The sequence below is a fragment of the Stegastes partitus genome, unplaced genomic scaffold (assembly GCF_000690725.1).
Source record: "Stegastes partitus isolate 25-593 unplaced genomic scaffold, Stegastes_partitus-1.0.2 Scaffold22, whole genome shotgun sequence".
NCBI classification, from domain to species: Eukaryota; Metazoa; Chordata; class Actinopteri; family Pomacentridae; genus Stegastes; species Stegastes partitus.
In genome coordinates this window covers 18105-37065 of record NW_007577753.1, presented here as the reverse complement: position 1 = coordinate 37065, position 18961 = coordinate 18105, and the positions used below count along the sequence as shown (strand labels likewise).

The 18961-nt window shown below is 41.2% G+C and overlaps 2 protein-coding genes across 10 annotated transcripts in view; one reads left to right on the top strand and one right to left on the bottom strand.

Annotated features, from left to right (window-relative positions):
* med12 (mediator complex subunit 12) overlaps positions 1 to 15451 on the top strand; it is a 26701-nt gene extending 11250 nt beyond the window's left edge. The window contains exons 16-43 of one of the 9 annotated variants that reach the window (XM_008294947.1): positions 90 to 234; positions 1149 to 1267; positions 2273 to 2416; positions 2523 to 2686; positions 3355 to 3486; positions 3782 to 4009; positions 4117 to 4261; positions 4462 to 4582; positions 5819 to 5929; positions 6040 to 6153; positions 6366 to 6502; positions 7105 to 7284; positions 7594 to 7665; positions 7783 to 7946; positions 8078 to 8239; positions 8393 to 8594; positions 8865 to 8974; positions 9109 to 9244; positions 9673 to 9822; positions 10242 to 10604; positions 10724 to 10865; positions 10986 to 11191; positions 11414 to 11488; positions 11784 to 12013; positions 12146 to 12323; positions 13050 to 13250; positions 13992 to 14073; positions 14210 to 15451. In XM_008294947.1, the coding sequence (XP_008293169.1) occupies positions 90 to 234; positions 1149 to 1267; positions 2273 to 2416; positions 2523 to 2686; positions 3355 to 3486; positions 3782 to 4009; positions 4117 to 4261; positions 4462 to 4582; positions 5819 to 5929; positions 6040 to 6153; positions 6366 to 6502; positions 7105 to 7284; positions 7594 to 7665; positions 7783 to 7946; positions 8078 to 8239; positions 8393 to 8594; positions 8865 to 8974; positions 9109 to 9244; positions 9673 to 9822; positions 10242 to 10604; positions 10724 to 10865; positions 10986 to 11191; positions 11414 to 11488; positions 11784 to 12013; positions 12146 to 12323; positions 13050 to 13250; positions 13992 to 14073; positions 14210 to 14247 (4251 nt within the window). In that variant the 3' untranslated portion in view covers positions 14248 to 15451. Of the gene's footprint in view, positions 1 to 89; positions 235 to 1148; positions 1268 to 2272; positions 2417 to 2504; positions 2687 to 3354; positions 3487 to 3781; positions 4010 to 4116; positions 4262 to 4461; positions 4583 to 5818; positions 5930 to 6039; positions 6154 to 6365; positions 6503 to 7104; positions 7285 to 7593; positions 7666 to 7782; positions 7947 to 8077; positions 8240 to 8392; positions 8595 to 8864; positions 8975 to 9108; positions 9245 to 9672; positions 9823 to 10241; positions 10605 to 10723; positions 10866 to 10985; positions 11201 to 11413; positions 11489 to 11783; positions 12014 to 12145; positions 12324 to 13049; positions 13251 to 13991; positions 14074 to 14209 lie in introns of all 9 variants that reach the window. The other 8 variants (XM_008294939.1, XM_008294930.1, XM_008294916.1 and 5 more) reach the window with 8 other exon arrangements.
* On the bottom strand, positions 14494 to 18961 carry mars2 (methionyl-tRNA synthetase 2, mitochondrial). The gene is made up of 3 exons (XM_008294961.1): positions 18390 to 18961; positions 17734 to 18068; positions 14494 to 17096 (listed from the first exon to the last, which is right to left on the bottom strand). Exons 1-3 carry the CDS (start codon positions 18673 to 18675, stop codon positions 15918 to 15920), a joined length of 1800 nt encoding a protein of 599 aa, XP_008293183.1. The 5' UTR covers positions 18676 to 18961; the 3' UTR covers positions 14494 to 15917.

Here is an 18961-nt window from a genome sequence, read left to right as displayed (position 1 = left end):
GTTTCATTTGGCTCATATTGTTTCTTTCCATGCTGCTCAGGTTATCGAGTGCATCCATTTTATGAGTATCTTTTGTCCGTGTCTTTTAGGAGGAAAGTGCCAGTCATGAATGCAACCAGCGTTTAGTGGTTCTCTACGGTGTGGGCAAACTGAGAGATGAGGCGCGACACACCATCAAGAAAATTACCAAAGACATCTTGAAGGTGCTCAACCGCAAAAGCACAGCAGAAACAGGTAACAGTGTTAACTCAATTTTATCATCTTTTGACTGATGCCTCACATTTCCCATTCACTTATGTTTTACATTCCCTTAGCTGTGGGCATGCAGTTTGTCTGGAAGTCATTTCAGATTATGCTTCAGTATTACTTTGCCTACTTTTCATCTTGAGGAATGAAAATCGAGTCTTTGAAATTGCTTTAAATTTTCATATGTGTTCCTCAATTCATTTACTCTGCTTTTACTGCATCTTTTTGCAGAATAATCCATGTTTATCATAGGAAATAATGTCTTGCCCGGCCTCAGTGTGGGAAGCAGAAGGTTTATCATGTTTGGATGTTTGTAAAACATTGCTCACATGTTGACTGATTGTTCACTCTCCCACTGTGGCCATCCCAGCTGTTATCCTCCAAATAACTCTCCTCTTTGAATACTTTACATTTGTATCCCCTTTCTTCTGCCCTTCTTAAGAGAACAAGCTTTTTTCTTGCTCTATCAAACCCCAGGGGGGTTGCATCACTCAATCTTCTTTCCAACCAATTTCTATGCTAATAGCTTTCATCTGTTCACAGCCACTTTATCTCAGATACATGTGACCTTATTAAGGTGATTTAATGTTTTCAGGGTTATAATTGCGCAGGCTGGATTGTTTTGTGGCACATTTCTGCAAGCTCGTGATGACCTTCAGCTCATCACTGTGTTTTTCTTTAAAGAAAGCTGCTACTTTTTCTTTTCTTTAAAGTGTCTTTGTGGCTGTGTCTTTTGCAGTGAAGCTTCAAATCAAAGGACGCTGGAAATAAGATAACAGACCACTGGCTTAACTAGATTTCATGGCCGGCCTTTTCAGCAGGCTGGAAAGAATACCATTGACCAGTTGTGAGTTGCTGCTTCCCCTCTTATTGTTTTCCTCCTTTCTTTCCAACATATGCAGGAGGGGAGGAGGGACAAAAGAGAAAGCGGAGTAAGCCGGAGGCCTTTCCCACTGCAGAAGATATCTTCTCCAAATTCCAGCACCTCTCCCACTTTGACCAGCACCAGGTCACCTCCCAGGTTAGACCAGGAAGCCTAAATCTTTCATGTTTTTATTTAGGTCACGTACCATAGTTGTTTGGTGACCAAGCAAGGGTTTATTAATGGGAATACTGCCAACACCCAAAACAAATGAGCCCTTGAATGACTCATTTGAATGTAAATGTAATTTAAGTGTAATGTGATGTCTCTGGTGAGATGTCGGAATACAATTTGAATGGATAATGCACTCAAGTGGCTGTAGCCTAAAAATCCAGCAGATCATAATATATTAAAATTTTAGATTGTACAGATTGTAACAGATGCAAACTATCTGGCTTGCAGTACACTCAGTAGTAGCTCATAACACTTTTGCATTTGAAAACTTCATTTGGATTCAAGTATAGTTAATGTCAATCCCAGAGTCAAGTCTGCATGGGAAGAATACAGATTCTTTAGAGTCTCAAGAGGTCAAAATCTGTTCCATAACATTCAGGGATTTTCACTTTCACATACAAGGATAACTTTCCACACCACTGCGACCCATATTTGTATTACAGGAATACTGTGACATTTTGAGAAACACGCTTTTGAAATTTTCTTTTATATTGAGTTCGGTAAGAAGATTGATACCACAGTCGTGTCTGTTGAATATAAAGCCGTTTTTTAAACTTTCAGAAAGAGCCAGGCTGGCTGTTTCCCCCATCTTCTGGTCTTTATGCTAAGCCAAGTTAATCACCCTTGGGCCATAGCTTCATATTTAATGTATCAGTTGTCTTTTATATTCATCATACTCTTTGCAAGAAACTTTAAGCATTTATTAGTTTAGTTCATTTGTTGATAACTAAACCAACTGTGCCTGTTTTGCATGATTGTATTTGTATTCCAAATACACTTAAAAATCACCAAACAATACAAATTGTGTTTAATCCCTTGTTTATGTTTGTAGAGAACAGTTTTATGACTGTTTTACAATGTTTAAAAGATTCAAGCTTATATTGGTTGTTTTTGCCCTAAGTTCATATCTGATATTTTGTTGTTGTGTAGGTGTCCAGAAATGTGCTGGAACAGATCACCAGCTTTGCCTTAGGGATGTCTTATCACCTGCCGCTCGTCCAGCACATTCAGTTCATCTTTGACCTCATGGAGTACTCGCTCAACATCAGTGGCCTCATAGACTTTGCTATTCAGGTACTGACATCTTCGTCGCTAGCGTCATCACGTTCAGCATCCAGACAAATCTCTTTTTTTATTAAGCATTGTTTGTAAATATCTGTAGACTGTTTGTGTTTTGCAGCTCCTGAATGAGTTGAGTCTGGTGGAAGCCGAGCTGCTGCTGAAGTCGTCCAGCCTGGTGGGCAGCTACACCACCAGCCTGTGTCTCTGTATTGTAGCTGTGCTGAGGAGGTACCACTCCTGCCTCATTCTCAATCCTGAGCAGACAGCACAAGTTTTCGATGGGTATGTCATTTACAATGTTTGTCGGCAGGATGCCTCAAAAGCTCAGTTGTGTACCACTTTTTTTTTTTTTTTTTTAAGAGTTGCTTTGATATTAATTGGTGGCCCAAATGTGGGTTTTGTAGTCATTGCAATTAAATTAACTGAAATAGAGATTTGATCTCATCCCTAGGGGGATATTTACAGGGTTAAGGCTTCAGTTAAATTTATAATTAAAGTAGTAAAAAGGATGTTTTGGCTTGTAATAGCAAGTTAAAGAATTGTTGGTCGTTCGCACTTTTTCAGAAACTAATTCTTCTGACTTTAATTGGGATTTTTATATCACAGGAATGCTGACACTGCACTTAATTCTTAGATGCTGTCACCCTGAAATACCTAACAAAAGCCTTTTAATCGTACCTCTAAAGCATGGTTATTACCACAGTATATTTCTCTTTATTCTTGCGTGAAAACAAGAATTGGTAGTTATGGAGGGTGCAAGACGACGCACATGGCCTCCCATAAAACGGAACGTTGTTATTTTTTACAATACAGCGTGTTAAAAAGTGATCTTTAAAGGTGCTGATAGGTGGACTTTGTTGAGTTGTTGTGGCTGTTGTTGTTGTTTTCAGTCTTTATTTGAAGTAAAGGTGTCCCGCTAAGCAAGACTTTGTTTGTGTATGTGTTCACAGGTTACGCATTGTGGTGAAGTCAGGTGTGAACCCAGCAGACTGTTCCTCTGCTGAGCGCTGCATCTTGGCCTATTTGTATGACCTCTACACCTCCTGCAGTCATCTCAAGAACAAGTTTGGGGAAATCTTTAGGTAGGATTAAATCAGCTATTGTAAAGTGAATGTTTTTGATTGTCTCAAAAAAAAAAAAGGTGTATTTAGCCCTGCTACAGAGCCTTTTTTGACCCCGTTCTTCTAGTATAGATGTCTATTTTCTTTTTCTTTGTTTGTGAATCATTTTTGTCAAACAGGAGAACGTAGCATTTAAGTGCAGTAAATCAGCTGTCCCCAAATGTGTTGTTTTGTCTCCTGTGCTTTACCTTATTCGGCTGATAGTTGTTTGCTTTCCGTGCTGACAGAACCCCTAATTGTCTGTGTTCTATCACAGTGAGTTCTGCTCTAAAGTGAAAAACTCCATCTACTGCAACATCGACCCGTCGGACTCCAACATGCTTTGGGATCCTGTGTTCATGATGGAGGCCATTGCAAACCCCTCAGCCAACAACTTCAACCACTCCATGGTGGGCAAAATCCTCAATGACAGCCCAGCCAACCGCTACAGCTTTGTCTGTAACGTGCTCATGGATGTGTGTGTGGACCACCGAGACCCTGAGAGGTGTGTTGTTCTTGCTGTGGTTAAGCTGTATTACTGTATGGCTCAGACTCCCATATTTCAGTTGTCTTTGTTCGACTGCTGTTTAATGCCATGTAATGTGCTTGCAGGGTGAACGATATTGGGATCCTGTGTGCAGAGCTGACGGCATATTGTCGCTCCCTGAGTGCTGAGTGGCTCGGCATCCTCAAGGCTCTCTGCTGCTCTTCTAACAATGGCAACTGTGGCTTCAATGATTTGCTGTGTAATGTAGATGTAAGTTGCGGATTCTTCTCCCCCCTTTATGTGGTCGCTGTTCTGGTAAATGACCAATTCTCACTTATTCTTCTCAAACACAATTCTACTCTTACCTACATTTCAGTTTGTTTCTAAGCCGTTTGGTTGTTCTCTAAATGAAAGTGGCTTTTCTTCTCACAAAGCATTTTAAAGTTGATCTCTGCACTCTTTTCCTTCAGGTTAGTGATTTGTCCTTCCACGATTCCCTCGCAACCTTCGTAGCCATTCTCATTGCTAGACAGTGCTTGCTCCTAGAGGACTTGGTTCGCTGTGTGGCCATTCCCTCCCTCCTCAATGCAGGTAAGGGTGATTTAATCTGAGGCATACTGCCACAAAGAAGTAATTTAATGCCAAATCTGTACATTCTTTCAGTTAGTGCTCATATAAACCATGTAAAAAAAAAAAGAAAAACGCAGAACAACTAATCCTTGGTCACTTTGCTGTAGTTGCCATTCAAATTTCTTCCTCTTGGATTGGCAGAAGCTGAATGTTTCATTCACTTATTTGTTAGTTGTAGTTTTTCCAACCAGGTATCCTCGACTTTTATCACTTTTACCACTTTTACCATTATCATAATTCTTTCCGCAAACTATTTTAAATATTTAGCCATTACTTTTAGATATCTTATTTGCTTAGCTGTTGTTTTAAGCTGTATATTGAAACTATTTATCTATTACTTTGCCTGATTTTAACTTTTATCTATCAGTTGTTCATTTTCACCTTCAACAGTACCTTTTAGCTAAATACATCAAGCCTTTATTCAGACTTTTCTGGAGCAACTTTTTTCACAATCTCAGTCATAACGTGTGTTTTCTCGTGCTACAACTTACTATATATGGATACATTTTCTTTTATAATAAAATTATCATTAATTTTCTTACAGCCTATCTTTCCCAATCCCAACAGGTTGGAGTCACACCTTTAAAATGTTGTTTAAATTAGGCCTGTTTGTCCTCTCTGTGATGCAGCTCTACTTGCGTTCTTCATATCACCCAGCATCTATAGCATAATGTCACAGGCATTACGCATTCTATAAGTGAGAAGCACATTGCAGCTTTGCGCATAGGAAGGAATATGCAGCTGTATAATGCATTACTTCTATCAGAGAGGAGAGTAAAAGCGACGTATTTGATCCGGATCCATGAAGCCTCGGTGCAATTTGTGCCTTCGCCAGAGAAGTGCTTTTCTCTCCCCACTGCTAATCTTTTTTTCCCCAGTGTGGAGACAAAGCCCCATTCAGCCATGCTGTTTGGTCGGGTTTGGCTCGTTTTGTAACGCTACTCCATACGCCAAATACCAACAGCTTTCTCACTTGTGGTAAACGCTTTGTTCTCACTTCCTCTTTCACAGCAACAGCTCTATAAAAATTCCACTTTATCCTGCCTGATGAGAAGTCTATCTAGGACAAGGTTTATATTTAGATGTGACTTTGATGTAGTGGATAGTGTAGCCCATCCAAAAAAATGTGACCCTCTCCAATGAAATGTGAAGAAAATCCATGCTAATCGATGCATACGTGTCTGATCTTAACTTCAGCCTGCAGTGAGCAAGACTCGGAGCCAGGAGCCAGACTTACCTGCAGAGTTCTGTTGCACCTTTTTAAGACGCCACAACGCAACCCTGTCCCCCAACATGGTATGAAGTCAGGTAGCGAACACAACCAGAAATCTTCTTACCATTGTTTCAACAGAGTTTTGTTTCTACCTGATGTTCAAATGTGTGACTTTTTGTCTCTTATTGATGTCGTGCCTTTGCAGACAGATCCTCAGTTGGTATCCGGTCGTCTTGTGATCGCCACCTTCTTGCTGCTTCTCAGAACAGCATAGTTGTTGGAGCAGTATTTGCAGTCCTCAAAGCTGTGTTTATGCTCGGTATGAATCAGTATTTTTATATCATTGAGGTCAAGCTCACAATGTGTCATCTAAAAAAAAATAAAAGTGATTTCAAACATGATTGTGCTCAAGATAGGTTTAGTCTCAGCTGCTTTGATTGAAGCAGATTATGATATCACTGTTTAATAATGTCACTGATTTCATTGAATCTTCACTGGTTGGATTTACTGGTTCCTCTGTGTTTCTTGCAGGCGACGCAGAGCTAAGAGGTTCAGGACTGTCTCATCCTGCTGGCCTCGACGACATATCTGAGGGACGCAATGTCTCCATAGAAACAGCCAGCTTGGATGTATATGCAAAGTATGTTCTGAAGACGATCTGTCAGCAGGTGAGGATATTAGTTGAATATTTTGTGAAAGCAGTGAAACTGGCAATCACAGTTCACACTGTGTGAAATGGAAAAGGTGAAAATGAAAGTGCTGAGATAACTAATCAATGAAAGTGGCTTTCTACTGCGAGGGCCTGTGCATACATTTTTCCTTTTCGTGTTCAGTATTGTCAGTGGCATTGTATTTTCTTTCTGAAAGTAGTGTTTTGTTAGTGCTCACATAGAAGCAGTGAACCTCCTATGTTTGCTTGTCTGAGCTTCTTGTAAATGGAGTGAGCCAAAGGTGCATGAATGAGATCGTTTTTCATACCATGTGTCACTTAGGCCACATAGATATGGAGGCCCAAGATGCCTGACATTTCAGACATGCTCTGAGGCCTCATGAGACTTCAAACACATTTTCTTGTCAGCATGGCTGTGTCATGTGCAGTTCTATTCCTGACAAATGACCCATTACCTTGTTTTCGTCACCAGTCGCCCAGCTTTAGTCAAGCTTGTTTTGGATGACTGAGTTTATCTTGATACTTGAACTTGAGGATCACTAAAGTTGTTGACAATGCTTCCACTACTCCACCCCCCCACCCCCCTGTTGTGCCTTGCAGGAATGGGTTGGCGAACGCTGCCTGAAGTCTCTGTCTGAGGACAGCAGTGCCCTGCAGGATCCAGTGCTGGTAAACATTCAGGCCCAACGGCTACTGCAGCTCATTTGCTATCCTCACCGCCAGCTGGACAGTGATGACGGTGACAACCCTCAGAGGCAGCGTATCAAACGCATTCTACAGGTAGAGAAAAAATACAAACTTGCACTGTATTTCATTTCTGTCTGAATAATTTGTTTTGGAGTATTTTAGGGTATGACAATACATGAAACAGTTTTAGGATTTTAACTTTGACTATCTTATTTAGTCCATGTAATCTGCTGCTGAGTTGTGTGTCATGAGCTGGTACTGTGGTGTTTTGCTGCCCTCTCTTGGATAAATGAGGGATTAAGGACATGTACTGTTGTTGTCAGGAATGTACATAGCTGACTTTGACAGTTTTAGAATATCAACCACAAGGAAAAAATAACCATGATCCTGTCATTGATGTAGAATATGGACCAATGGACGATGAGACAGTCGTCTCTGGAGCTGCAACTGATGATCAAACAGAGCACACCCAATGTAAGTGTCATCGGTTTGTGTTGTTGAAGAATTAAAATAAAAAAATCTAAATACAAGTGTGTACTTTTTGTAATTGTGCTAAACATATCCAATTATTTCTTGTTTGTTTGTCTATAGGAGCTCTACTCTCTTCTGGAGAACATAGCTAAAGCCACTATAGAGGTGTTTCAGAAATCAGCTGAGATGAACTCCAGTAACCCCTCAGGGAATGGAGCAACGGTCCAAGGGGGCTCTGCATCCAATAATAACAGCACCACAAGCAAGATGAAACCTATTTTAAGGTAAGTGTCTGTTTAAATTTTTCTCGTAAACTCTGCAGTCAAGGTGATGGTGTTAAATCCTAACTTTTGCAGGTTTGAATTCAGTGATACTGTTAGACTTCAGCATTTGTCCTTCTTGCTCTGATTTTCAGCTCTTCAGAACGATCAGGTGTTTGGCTGGTGGCTCCGTTGATAGCCAAGCTGCCCACCTCAGTTCAGGGCCATGTGCTGAAGGCAGCTGGAGAAGAGCTAGAGAAAGGGCAACACCTTGGCTCTTCCTCACGTAAAGAGAGGGACAGGCAGAAACAGAAAAGGTAACTCCCATTTCTTTGAAACCAGAACCAAATTAGTTTTGTTTGTTCTGGTATTTCTAAATGCCCTTTGTGACACTTTCACAAACGCTCAGTCTTCCCACTATCTGAACATGATTTCTTTCATATTAAGAAAAAAATGTTTTCCTTCTGCAGTATGTCTCTGCTGAGCCAGCAGCCATTCCTGTCTTTGGTACTGACCTGCTTGAAGGGGCAGGATGAACAGAGGGAAGGCCTTCTCACCTCCCTCTACAGCCAAGTGCAGCAGATCGTTACCAACTGGAGAGAAGACCAGTACCAGGATGACTGCAAAGCAAAGCAAATGATGCATGAGGCTCTGAAACTACGACTGAATCTCGTGAGCGCCTCTTGAAAACCATAACCAGCTTCATAGTACAGCAACTTGAGCGAATATTGATTTGTGGGTCGAAGCTGTGCATGTTGACTGTTAGCTTTAGCTTTTATCACAAAGAACCTGTAGTACTTTGTATTATAATGTTTAACAAAAAATACAATATATAAATAACAATGAAATGCTTCACATTATTACTACACTATTTAAAATCCAGCCTCCAGTTCAGTTTGGGTAAACATGTCATGAGCAGTATTTTTTTCCTTTCCTAATAAGGTTGGAGGCATGTTTGACACGGTGCAGCGCAGCACCCAGCAGACCACTGAGTGGGCAGTACTACTCCTCGACATCATCAGCAGTGGCACAGTGGACATGCAGTCCAATAAGTGAGTATTCCAAAGTGCAATTCACAAATTATTCCTCTAACTGCCGTAATTCTTATTAAACACAATCCCAAATGGATTGTTCAATGATCAGTCACCTGATCTGCCTTGCTCTTATGTTTGCTTTTCTCCAACAGTGAGCTCTTCACAACAGTGTTGGACATGCTGAGTGTGCTAATTAATGGCACACTGGCTGCTGACATGTCCAGCATCTCTCAGGGCAGCATGGAGGAGAATAAGAGAGCCTACATGAACCTGGTCAAGAAGCTCAGGGTGAGAACAGCACTCCTTTCTCAACTATGATTGAGACGTCCTATATTTCCTGTATTTATTTGAGTACTGTTAAATCTACAGTCTTTATTTGTTGACCATTTCTTTGAAGTAAAGTTGATGAAGGTTTCTTCTAAAACAATACAGCAGATGCAGGGTTACAGCATCATCAATAACAACATGGAAGTACATTTGATAGAATAAAAAAAACTTGTTTCAAGCCAAAAATGTGACCAACCACAAAAGTCAGGGTGATAAAGGTGAAGCAACTGTACTGTCGCCCACAGTGGAAAAGACCTGCAAAGAAAAGGTCAAGGTTAATTTTAGCTACATAAGTTTTGATTAGTTGATTATTTTGTATGTGAAAGCAACAAAAACAACACTTCTGAATACCATTTTCTAAATCGTTGCTCTCTGTTTTATTTCCACAGAAAGAGCTTGGAGATCGGCAGTCAGAAAGTTTGGAAAAGGTTCGCCAGCTTCTGCCGCTGCCCAAGCAAACCCGCGATGTCATAACCTGTGAACCTCAGGGCTCGCTGATAGACACTAAGGGCAACAAGATCGCTGGCTTTGAGAAAGAGGTAAACGCTTTGCCACATTCCTTAACTGCTAGATGCAAAGTTAAATGTGTAGTTTCATTTTGATTTATTCTATACCTTCCAGTCGAACCAATACGTTATTTTTCAAAGTGAAATATCTTATTTGTATGATGTTTGTCATATTGCTCATGTTGTATCTAGAAAATTATTATTGTAAAATGGACGTAGGTTAAGCGGAAGAAGATGGATGGATGGATGGATGGATGGACATAGGTTACATTGTGTCACACTATGTAACCCGAGAGGTTTAGAGGAAGAAAAAAGTGCCTTGTAAAGACAAATGAATAAGTCACAGAAAAAGCAGAATGTAACTGTTCGCCTGAGTCCAGATTTGACAAACTTAAACGGTAAAAACTGCTGAAATGTTCCTTTCATTAACAAAAGTCCTGCTGGTCCATCAGGGTCTCCAAGTATCAACCAAACAGAAGATTTCTCCGTGGGATGTCTTTGAGGGTCTGAAACACTCAGCCCCTCTTTCCTGGGGCTGGTTTGGCACAGTGCGTGTGGACCGCAAGGTCACCAAATTTGAGGAGCAGCAGCGTTTTCTGCTTTATCACACCCACCTGAAGCCCAAACCCCGTAGCTATTACCTGGAGCCTCTCCCGCTGCCCCCTGAAGAGGAGGAGCCCCTGACACCAGTCTCCCAGGAACCAGAGAAGAAGATGATGGAGGCAGTGAAGCCAGAAAAGAATGTGCCCACTGTGCCCGCTGACTCAAACAAGAAAAAATCCAACAAGAAAAAGAAAACTCCTGCAAAAACAGAGGTCAGCTGTCTCTACACTTTATGCTTTTAGAATGATATGTTCGTACTGTCTGGTATATTTTATACTTTGATTTCAAATTGTTTTCCACATTTGAAAAGTAATTGATTTTTTCTCTATAGGACTATGGGAACCGTACACCAGGCGGCGTGAACTATGGGCCTAATATGCCACCAGAGCTGATGCCAAACCACCCATATAACAGACTACCCTACGGCCAACCGAACATAAGCATGTATACACAGAACCAGCCTCTACCTCCAGGTCAGTTCACAGGAGACGTCATTGCTCATCATTATTGCACACATTGATCCAGTAATCTTCAAGAACTTCCCTTCTTAAATATCGTCTGAAATTTTAGTTTATGTTTTGTTTTTTTGTCAGGAGGTCCAGGTTTAGAACCTCCATACAGACCTAACCGCACCCCACAGATGAACAAAATGATGAACCCTCGGCCCAGCTATCAAGGCATGATGCCTGGAATGCAGGGGAGCATGCCTGGTATGATGGGACTGGACAAGCAGTACCAAATGGGATATAAACCCCAGCCAAGCATGCCACAGGGCCAGATACTGCGACACCAACTACAGGTCAGACTGGTGAGTCAGTCCACCCTGACAGATCAAGCAACATCTTCTAGTCAAGTTCAGTTGAGGAAATTTGTATCTTATAATCTAGAGCAGTATCAGGATTGTTGATTGATTGCTGTTTAGGTTCAGAGTCTGCTTAAATTCATTACGATGAGTCCTCTCTTACTGCTGGCAGAAGACATTGCAATTTTGCTATTTGCTGACTTTTCCTTCTGTTCTCAGAATCAGAGCATCATGGGGCAACAGATTAGACAAATAACACCCAACCAACCATACACTTCAATGCAGGCGTCTCAGGTAAGTTTGTCTTTTATTTAATGAAGAAGTTGATTTGTCACCGGACCTATCTATTCTTAGGAAATATGCAGTCTTACACATGTATTTATAAACACACAGCTGTTTTAAACAGGATGGCAGTATTATCAGATAATTTTCTAAATGTTTGCCATCCTCACAAAAAGACCCGTAACTTTCAGCATTTACACCTAGACAGCTTCCTGGTCTTGTTCACTACATCAATAGACACAAACATTATCAATAAATCAATAATGGTCTCCTTCTCTGTCTTCTTTTATTGTAATTGTTTGTTCAGAACATATCTCAGGGCTATACCACATACGGATCACACATGGGCATGCAGCAGCATCCGTCCCAAGGTGGTGGTATAGGTCCTTCCTCCTATGGGAACCAAAACTTCCAGGGCACTCATCCTGGAGCCAACCCGGCTGTGGTGGATCCTCTGAGGCAAATGCAGCAGAAGCCGAGTGGTTACGTTCACCAGCATGCTCCAGGATACGCACACAATATGCAGAACACGCAGAGGTCAGTACTGTATTGAAGCAAAAGCGGTTGCTTTTGCATTGCAAGCTTTTCTCTTTGATTTTATGGTAGTTACATTAATACCTGCGCTGATTTTCATTTTTATTTTTTTTCTTCTTGTCCTCTAAACCTCAGGTTTGCCCACCAGCCCATTCAACAGAATCCCATAATGCATGGTCACGGTCACATGGGAGGTCAGGGTGTTCATCCAGGTTTGAGGCCCAATCAGATGTTGGCAGAACAACAACAACAACAGCAGCAGCAACAAGCAGCACAGCAACAGCAGCAGTACCTCAGACAACAAGCACTCAGAGTATGTCACTGATCATTAATTCATCAAGTTTCTAGCTATGATTTCTTTGAATTTATTTATTGACATTAAGTAACTTTAAGTGATTTTTTTTTTGTTTCGTTTTTAATAACTGGAATTTTCTTTAAGGCACGAAAAAGGTAATTCTGGCAAATCAATGTTTGTACTCACACAAGTCAGGCTGCTAAACATGATAACGTACTGGAAATTCAGGTTGTTTTGTGTTTCCTTTTAAGCAGAAGTCTTCAGGGCTAAACATCAGCATATGACAACCTCAAAGCTGCCGCTAGAAGTGAATGGAAAGAGATGCAGATCGTACAAACTGCCCCTGCTTCAGCCACTTAGAGCAGCCATCTTTACTGCCATTGTTAGTGCTTTATAAATCACAGTGTGAAGGCTGCAAGAATGAATTGGGTGAGCTAATGCAAAACTTAATGTTTCGATATTTGGCCAGCAAAAGCATAATCGGCTCAAAAAACAGGCTTGTTTGAGATGAACTGTGCCTCACCTGAAATAAACACTAACCACAGCAGACAGCAACACTGGGTTAAAAATCAGCTGTTAAATCCGACAGTTTCCATCAGCAGCAGCCCTCAGTCTGCACAGGAGGTCATAAAGACTCAGACTGAGAAGTTCAGGCCTTCTTTCAGCTCTTTCAGTGCCTTTTTGAAATTAAAATGTTATAAGACGTGTAACCTTCTGTTATCACTTTTTTGTTTTCTGCAACAGCAGCAGGCCCAACAAGTTCAACAACAACAGCAGCAGCAGCAGCAGCAACAGGTCCAACCCCAGCAAGTTCCTCCTCAACAGCAAGTTCCACAGCAGCAACAGCAGCAGGTGTCGGCGGTGCCTCCACCGGGGCAGGCACAGAACCAGGGCCTGAGCATGCAGCCGCTGCCGCCACAGCAACCCATGGTAGGTCCGAACCAGGTGAGACCAAACCAGTAGTCCAGTGATTTACAGGATATATGTATAATGAGACCTGTGTTTATTGATTCATGCTAGCAAGTGTTTGTAGAAGCAATAGATTTCTATATGTGACACTATGTGGCTGTCCAGTGTAAACCATACGTGAGATAAACTGAAGGGACAATGAGAAAAATGTACTTCTCTTTCAGCTAAATGACTGATTTAAACACCCACAGGATTATCTGAAAAATGGGGGTTAAAAAAAAAAAAAAGAAAGAAGCTAACACAGATTCCTTTCTTCACTCTATTGGTCATTTTGTGATAATTTTGGAAACTCCTTTTTGGTGCGCTTGAGGATTCCAAGAGTTCAGTCATTTTCTCAATGTTTACCGTTTTAATAGAAGCAAATGACGTAAGTCATTAGTCATTTTCAGAAAATGTATCTTTGTCATCAGATGTGGATATTTCCAACAACAGCTTTTAACTAAAATGCTTTTTGTTGGCCACCTCTCACGTTCTTGACATTGGTGCTTCTGAAAGGCATCACTTAAAGGCTTTAATGTGATTGAAACAAACATTACTACTCAAAAAATCTAGACAAAGGTTATCACTGTAGTTGATTACTTGCTTTAAAAATGTTTTAAACCTTTTGGATTGTGATTGTGTTTGAAATGTTTGTGTGAGAGTGTTGATTAGAGTGTACATGCAAAACATCCATTACATAGAAACCATTAAAAACCGCTGTAAATACTGTGTTTTTAGTTCCCACGACAGGGAATGCAGCAGACTCAGCAGCAGCAACAGACTGCAGCTCTGGTCAGACAGCTGCAACAACAACTTTCAAGTAAGTCAGAAACATGTTTTAGTGGCTTCCCTCCCCCCAAATTTACAATGTATGTTTCTGTTGTCATTGTTTTTGGGTTACAAGTTTATAATTAACCCCCCCCCCCCCCCCTTTTTTTTTTTTTTTTTCTCCCCAGATACACAACCTGGACAGGGCACCAATTCATATTACTGATCGTGCTTGTTGACAGCAGAATGCAGAGAATAGGTCCTCATTTTGTGGAGAGGCCCAGCTCTGTAGATTGGCAAATGAATGTGTCCAGTCCCAGAAGGCGGTTAGGAGGGAAGACTGTTCAAGGCACAAAGGACCACCAAACAGACGAACCAAATCCCAGCTTGACCACTGAGGCAACGATCTGAAAATATTTTGACTTCGGTTGTGTAATTATGGATTATCAAAGGAGGGATCCTGATCTGAAGTAAAACACATAATGGTTAATGATGGAAAAGTCTATGTACAAAAACAACAAAAACAACAAAAAAATACCACAAATTATAAGAATAATGCAATTTTTTTATTTTATTTCAATTTGTACAATTTTTTCAGTTTCGTGTATTTCTCATTAAAAATCATGTCAGTTTTTATGTCTTGTACTTTGTGTCGGCTGCCTCTAACCTGTCAGTGAAAGCTTTGACCTTTCACTGTTTTTTTTTTTTTTTTTTTTTTCTTCAGTTCTGGGGAACAAATGCATCAGTAGGAAGAATTTATATTACAATGTTGGCTATGACTGTATGGAAATCCCACTATGATGGATAGCAGTCGATGAGTTTATATTAACACAGGTTGGGACAACTTTTACAGGGCAGTGTTACTGAGTAAAAATAATGTCTGACACTTAACAGCAGACATTTTGACTCAGAAAAAGCCCAGGTGTTGCTAATGTTCAAGGGTCCTTGTAATATGCGAAAGAGCCAATCGCCAACAACCAGCAGCTAAATGGAATTCATCACTTAATCTGTTCACACCTGTGATTCCTCTACGACATGTCAGAAAGTGAAAAAAACCTACTGGTGTTTGGAACAGGTGTAACGCTGAAGTGTGCATCCTCAGTGTAGGAAAATTACTGGTATGTGAAAATAACAAGTGTCTCTGAAATGATGCTTTAAAATTCAGCCCATTAATACTCACGTAGTGTTTAATTTTACATTACGTTATACCTGCAAATCAGTGGTGCTTCAGACTCTGCAGGGGGCATTTATGTAATGCGAGTATGTGGGGAACAGCCCTTCAATAATTTCAATGCAAAGTTCACAAAAGACTAACAGCAACATTTTAAGGCCCTGTATACCCACACAGGTGTTCTCATTTGTTCTAGTTTGACTTGTACTTACGTTGATGTCTCACTAAGCTGTACTTGGATTAAATAGTTTTCACAGCAGACTGTTTGGCATGCCACTGTAGTTCAAGTATGTGAGTAATAGGCACCAAATATGACAGCATTCCATTTAAATGTGTGTAATGTTTTCTGCCTTAGTTTACAGAAATACTTATCTCGGTATGGCCAAGTGCAATATCCAAAAGGCGTTGGCTAAAATTTCTTGAACAATGAAAAAATGTGTCGTAAGATACCCTGATAAATGAAGCATTGTGGTGTAACAGAGATGCCCCATGTTCAAAAATCTTATGCTCCATATGGAAGAGAACAGTTACTATTTCAGCCCAGACTGCAGCAAAAATCGTGTCATTTAATATGTTTGTTAGGAAAAAATGAAAAAACTACCCCTTGCACTAAATTCATGAATAATATTGCCACATCTGTCAAAAGTTATCATTATGACTTTTTATTCTGTCTTTCAGCTCTAGTCCGTACACCTAAGAGTTCTGAAGAGATTATGTGACACTTTTTATTTCAAATTTGCTGACTTTTTTGTTTTCTTAGGTTTTTGTTTATCTCCTTTTTGACTTTCCAAGCGACTAAACAGCACTCCAGAGTCAGATCCTAGTGCTCTCCCTTCAAAGGGACAGTCCATTCCAGCATATCTCGGCAGGAAGTTGAGAGCGGCCCAGCTCCTCTCGCTTGGTCGCACCCCGAGTCTGGACAGCAGCCGGTCAGAAATCTCTGGCACTATCGGCTGGAGGAGTGTGCCATAAATCCTCAGACATTCAAGTGAGACGTGGATGACTGTGTCTAGCCAGCGCTGGTCTTTGCTGTCCCTCCTATCCAGCTTCCAAGGTGTGTGGCGCTGAACAAACCCATTGGTCTGCCTCACGCAGGCACTGATGGCCTCCAGAGCTTTGTATACATTCAGGTTCTCAAAGTGCATCTCTACCACAGCTGGTAGAACTTTCACAGCATCCAACATGTGGTAGTCTTCAACCACAGCTCTGCCTCCCTGTTCTGTGGGGAAGGACTGAGGGCAGAAGGAGGGATAGACCTGAGTTGGGTTGAGAGCTGGAGCTGTGCAGCGGTTCAGCAGACCACCCAGAGTGTCAGCGAGCTCTGCGTTGAGCAGCTTCATAACTTTATCGTCTGTGTAATCACAGTCTGAGTCTGGGACACCCTGACGCAGGAGAAAATACCTCATACCATCGGTTGTGAACATCTGTGAGCGTTCAAGAGGATCTACCACATTACCTAAACTTTTAGACATCTTTTTTCCTTCTACTGTCCAGTGGGAGTGCACATGTATCACCTGAGGCAGCGGCAGTCCGGCTCCTAGAAGAAAAGCCGGCCAGTAGATGGCATGAAATTTTAAGATGTCCTTTCCTATAACATGGTGGGCCACATGCCACCATTGGTCATGTTTATCTGGGTAGCCAGCTACTGTGAGATAGTTCACGAGGGCATCTAGCCACACATAGATGGTTTGTTCAGCATCTCCCGGAACTGAGATACCCCACTGAAGACGACTTCTCTGACGGGACACTGAGAGGTCAGGAAGGTCTTCCTGCAACCACTGGAGAACAGCCTGGTGGAAACGCTCAGGCTGCACAGCCCGAGGATTCCCTCTAAGCCAGTCAAGCAGCTGAGTCCGAAACACAGACAGACGAAACATGTAGTTTTCCTCTTTCATCCACTCCACCTGCAAAATAGCGGAGAGAGGATCTGTTAGTGAAGCTTTGTTGGTGGAGTGAAAAGTTAAAGATTAGAAATTAGAAAACAGCTGTCCAAAATTACTAACTGCTCTAGAGTCTGCTGTGTGCTGTATCTCAGCTTGTAAAAGCACAACCTGTTTTCATACTGCAGTGCTGGTGTAGATTTAAGCCACAAGATACAACGCGTTTTAGAGGAAGAGGTTGACCTCACTATTGAACTCTTGACAAGAAAATAATTTGTATCTTCCAAAATACTCTAAGGATTTAGTATACCACTTCTATAAATTAGGGGGACTGGTCAAGATCAAAGGATCTTGGATATCCTAATTTTTTAACCCAAAAATATTGGGTCTAACATTCCTCTTACTGCAACTAAATAATACCCTTCTGTGAGGCCCTCCCTGAACATGAAACAAACATATCTTTGCAATTTCATGTTGCTAATCTTAAGACTGACAAACTCAAGTGTTCATAATTTCTCTAAGCTCCTCCAGAGCAGCAGAAGATACAGCTGTTTTCACAAGCTGAACAGTATTCCTTTTCAGTATTCAAGTCATCTTTAGGTGCAAAAGAGCTAGAGTGATGCTTTAAAGTTTGCACTCAATCAGGTATGACCGGAATTACCTTGTGTCCACTCTCCAGCGACACTTTGATCTCCTTCCCCGATGAGTCCAGAGAATCACCGACCTGCGACGGCATGAGGAAACTTTCATCTTGTGTGGAGTACCAGCCCTCATAACTCCCTTTGTAGATGAGCCCTTTACTCTGGAGCTCCGACCAGAAATGCTCCACGGCCTGACGGTGCCTCTGCTGAGTGGTTCTGATGTAGTCTGTGTATGATATGCTGCAGCTGCTGAAGAGATGTTTGAATCGCTCAGACACTTCAGTGCAGAAGGTCAGAGGATCTTTTCCTGCAGCTTCGGCAGCTTGTTGGATTTTCAAGCCATGTTCATCAGTGCCTGAGATGCAGAATTGTACAATGTATGGTTATTTTTTCAGTCTATGAAATGACAAAAATAAAAATAGGAAAAAAGTCTCCTCAAGATTAAGTAATTATTTGTCTTGATTTGTCTCACAAAATCCCTAAATTTTGCAATTAAGAAACTCTGAACTGAAGCTATTAGTGGATTACAGAATTGTTTTATCAAAGCAATTATTATTTTTGCAAAAGTGCAATCTCATTTTTACGGATACATACAATAAAAACACTGATGGTTACAAAAAGCTGAACTCCCAGATCGTACATATCACATACAACCGCTGGCAAAGTGAAGATTTACCTGTTGCAAACTTTGAGTTGAATCCCTGAAGTGCTTTATACCTGTGTAAGCAGTCAGCTATCACAGCTGAATACAGATGACCTAAATGCGGAGAAGCGTTGACATAGAAGATCGGGGTGGTTATATAGAAACTCCTGTCGTCTTTGCACAGCTGGGTGCTCATGAATCTCAAAGCGAAGATGCTCTGAGGTTTCCGTAGAGCTGGGAATGGGGATAGAAACTGTCTTTGTTGGAGTCTGAGAGCACTTCTGCAGGCTCCGGTGACAAAAATAAATGGCAACCTCATCGCAGGACACCAGGCTATACCCACGTGAAGACCACGAAACGATATTTAATCCAAGCAGCGGAGGGAAGCGCTAACGTTGGTCATACATTTCTTCTATCAAAAGGTTGAAACAGACTTTCGCTTAAAACAGTCAACTGGAAAAACGGTACCACTGTATGAAAATTACATTACGGATCTTGGACTAGTCCTGTTAAATAATTTCAATGGAACTGTAACAAATCACCTAATTTTAAGCTGTTTTTGTGAGCCTGCAGCCCATGTGTTTACCTAGCTTGTCAAGGTTAGC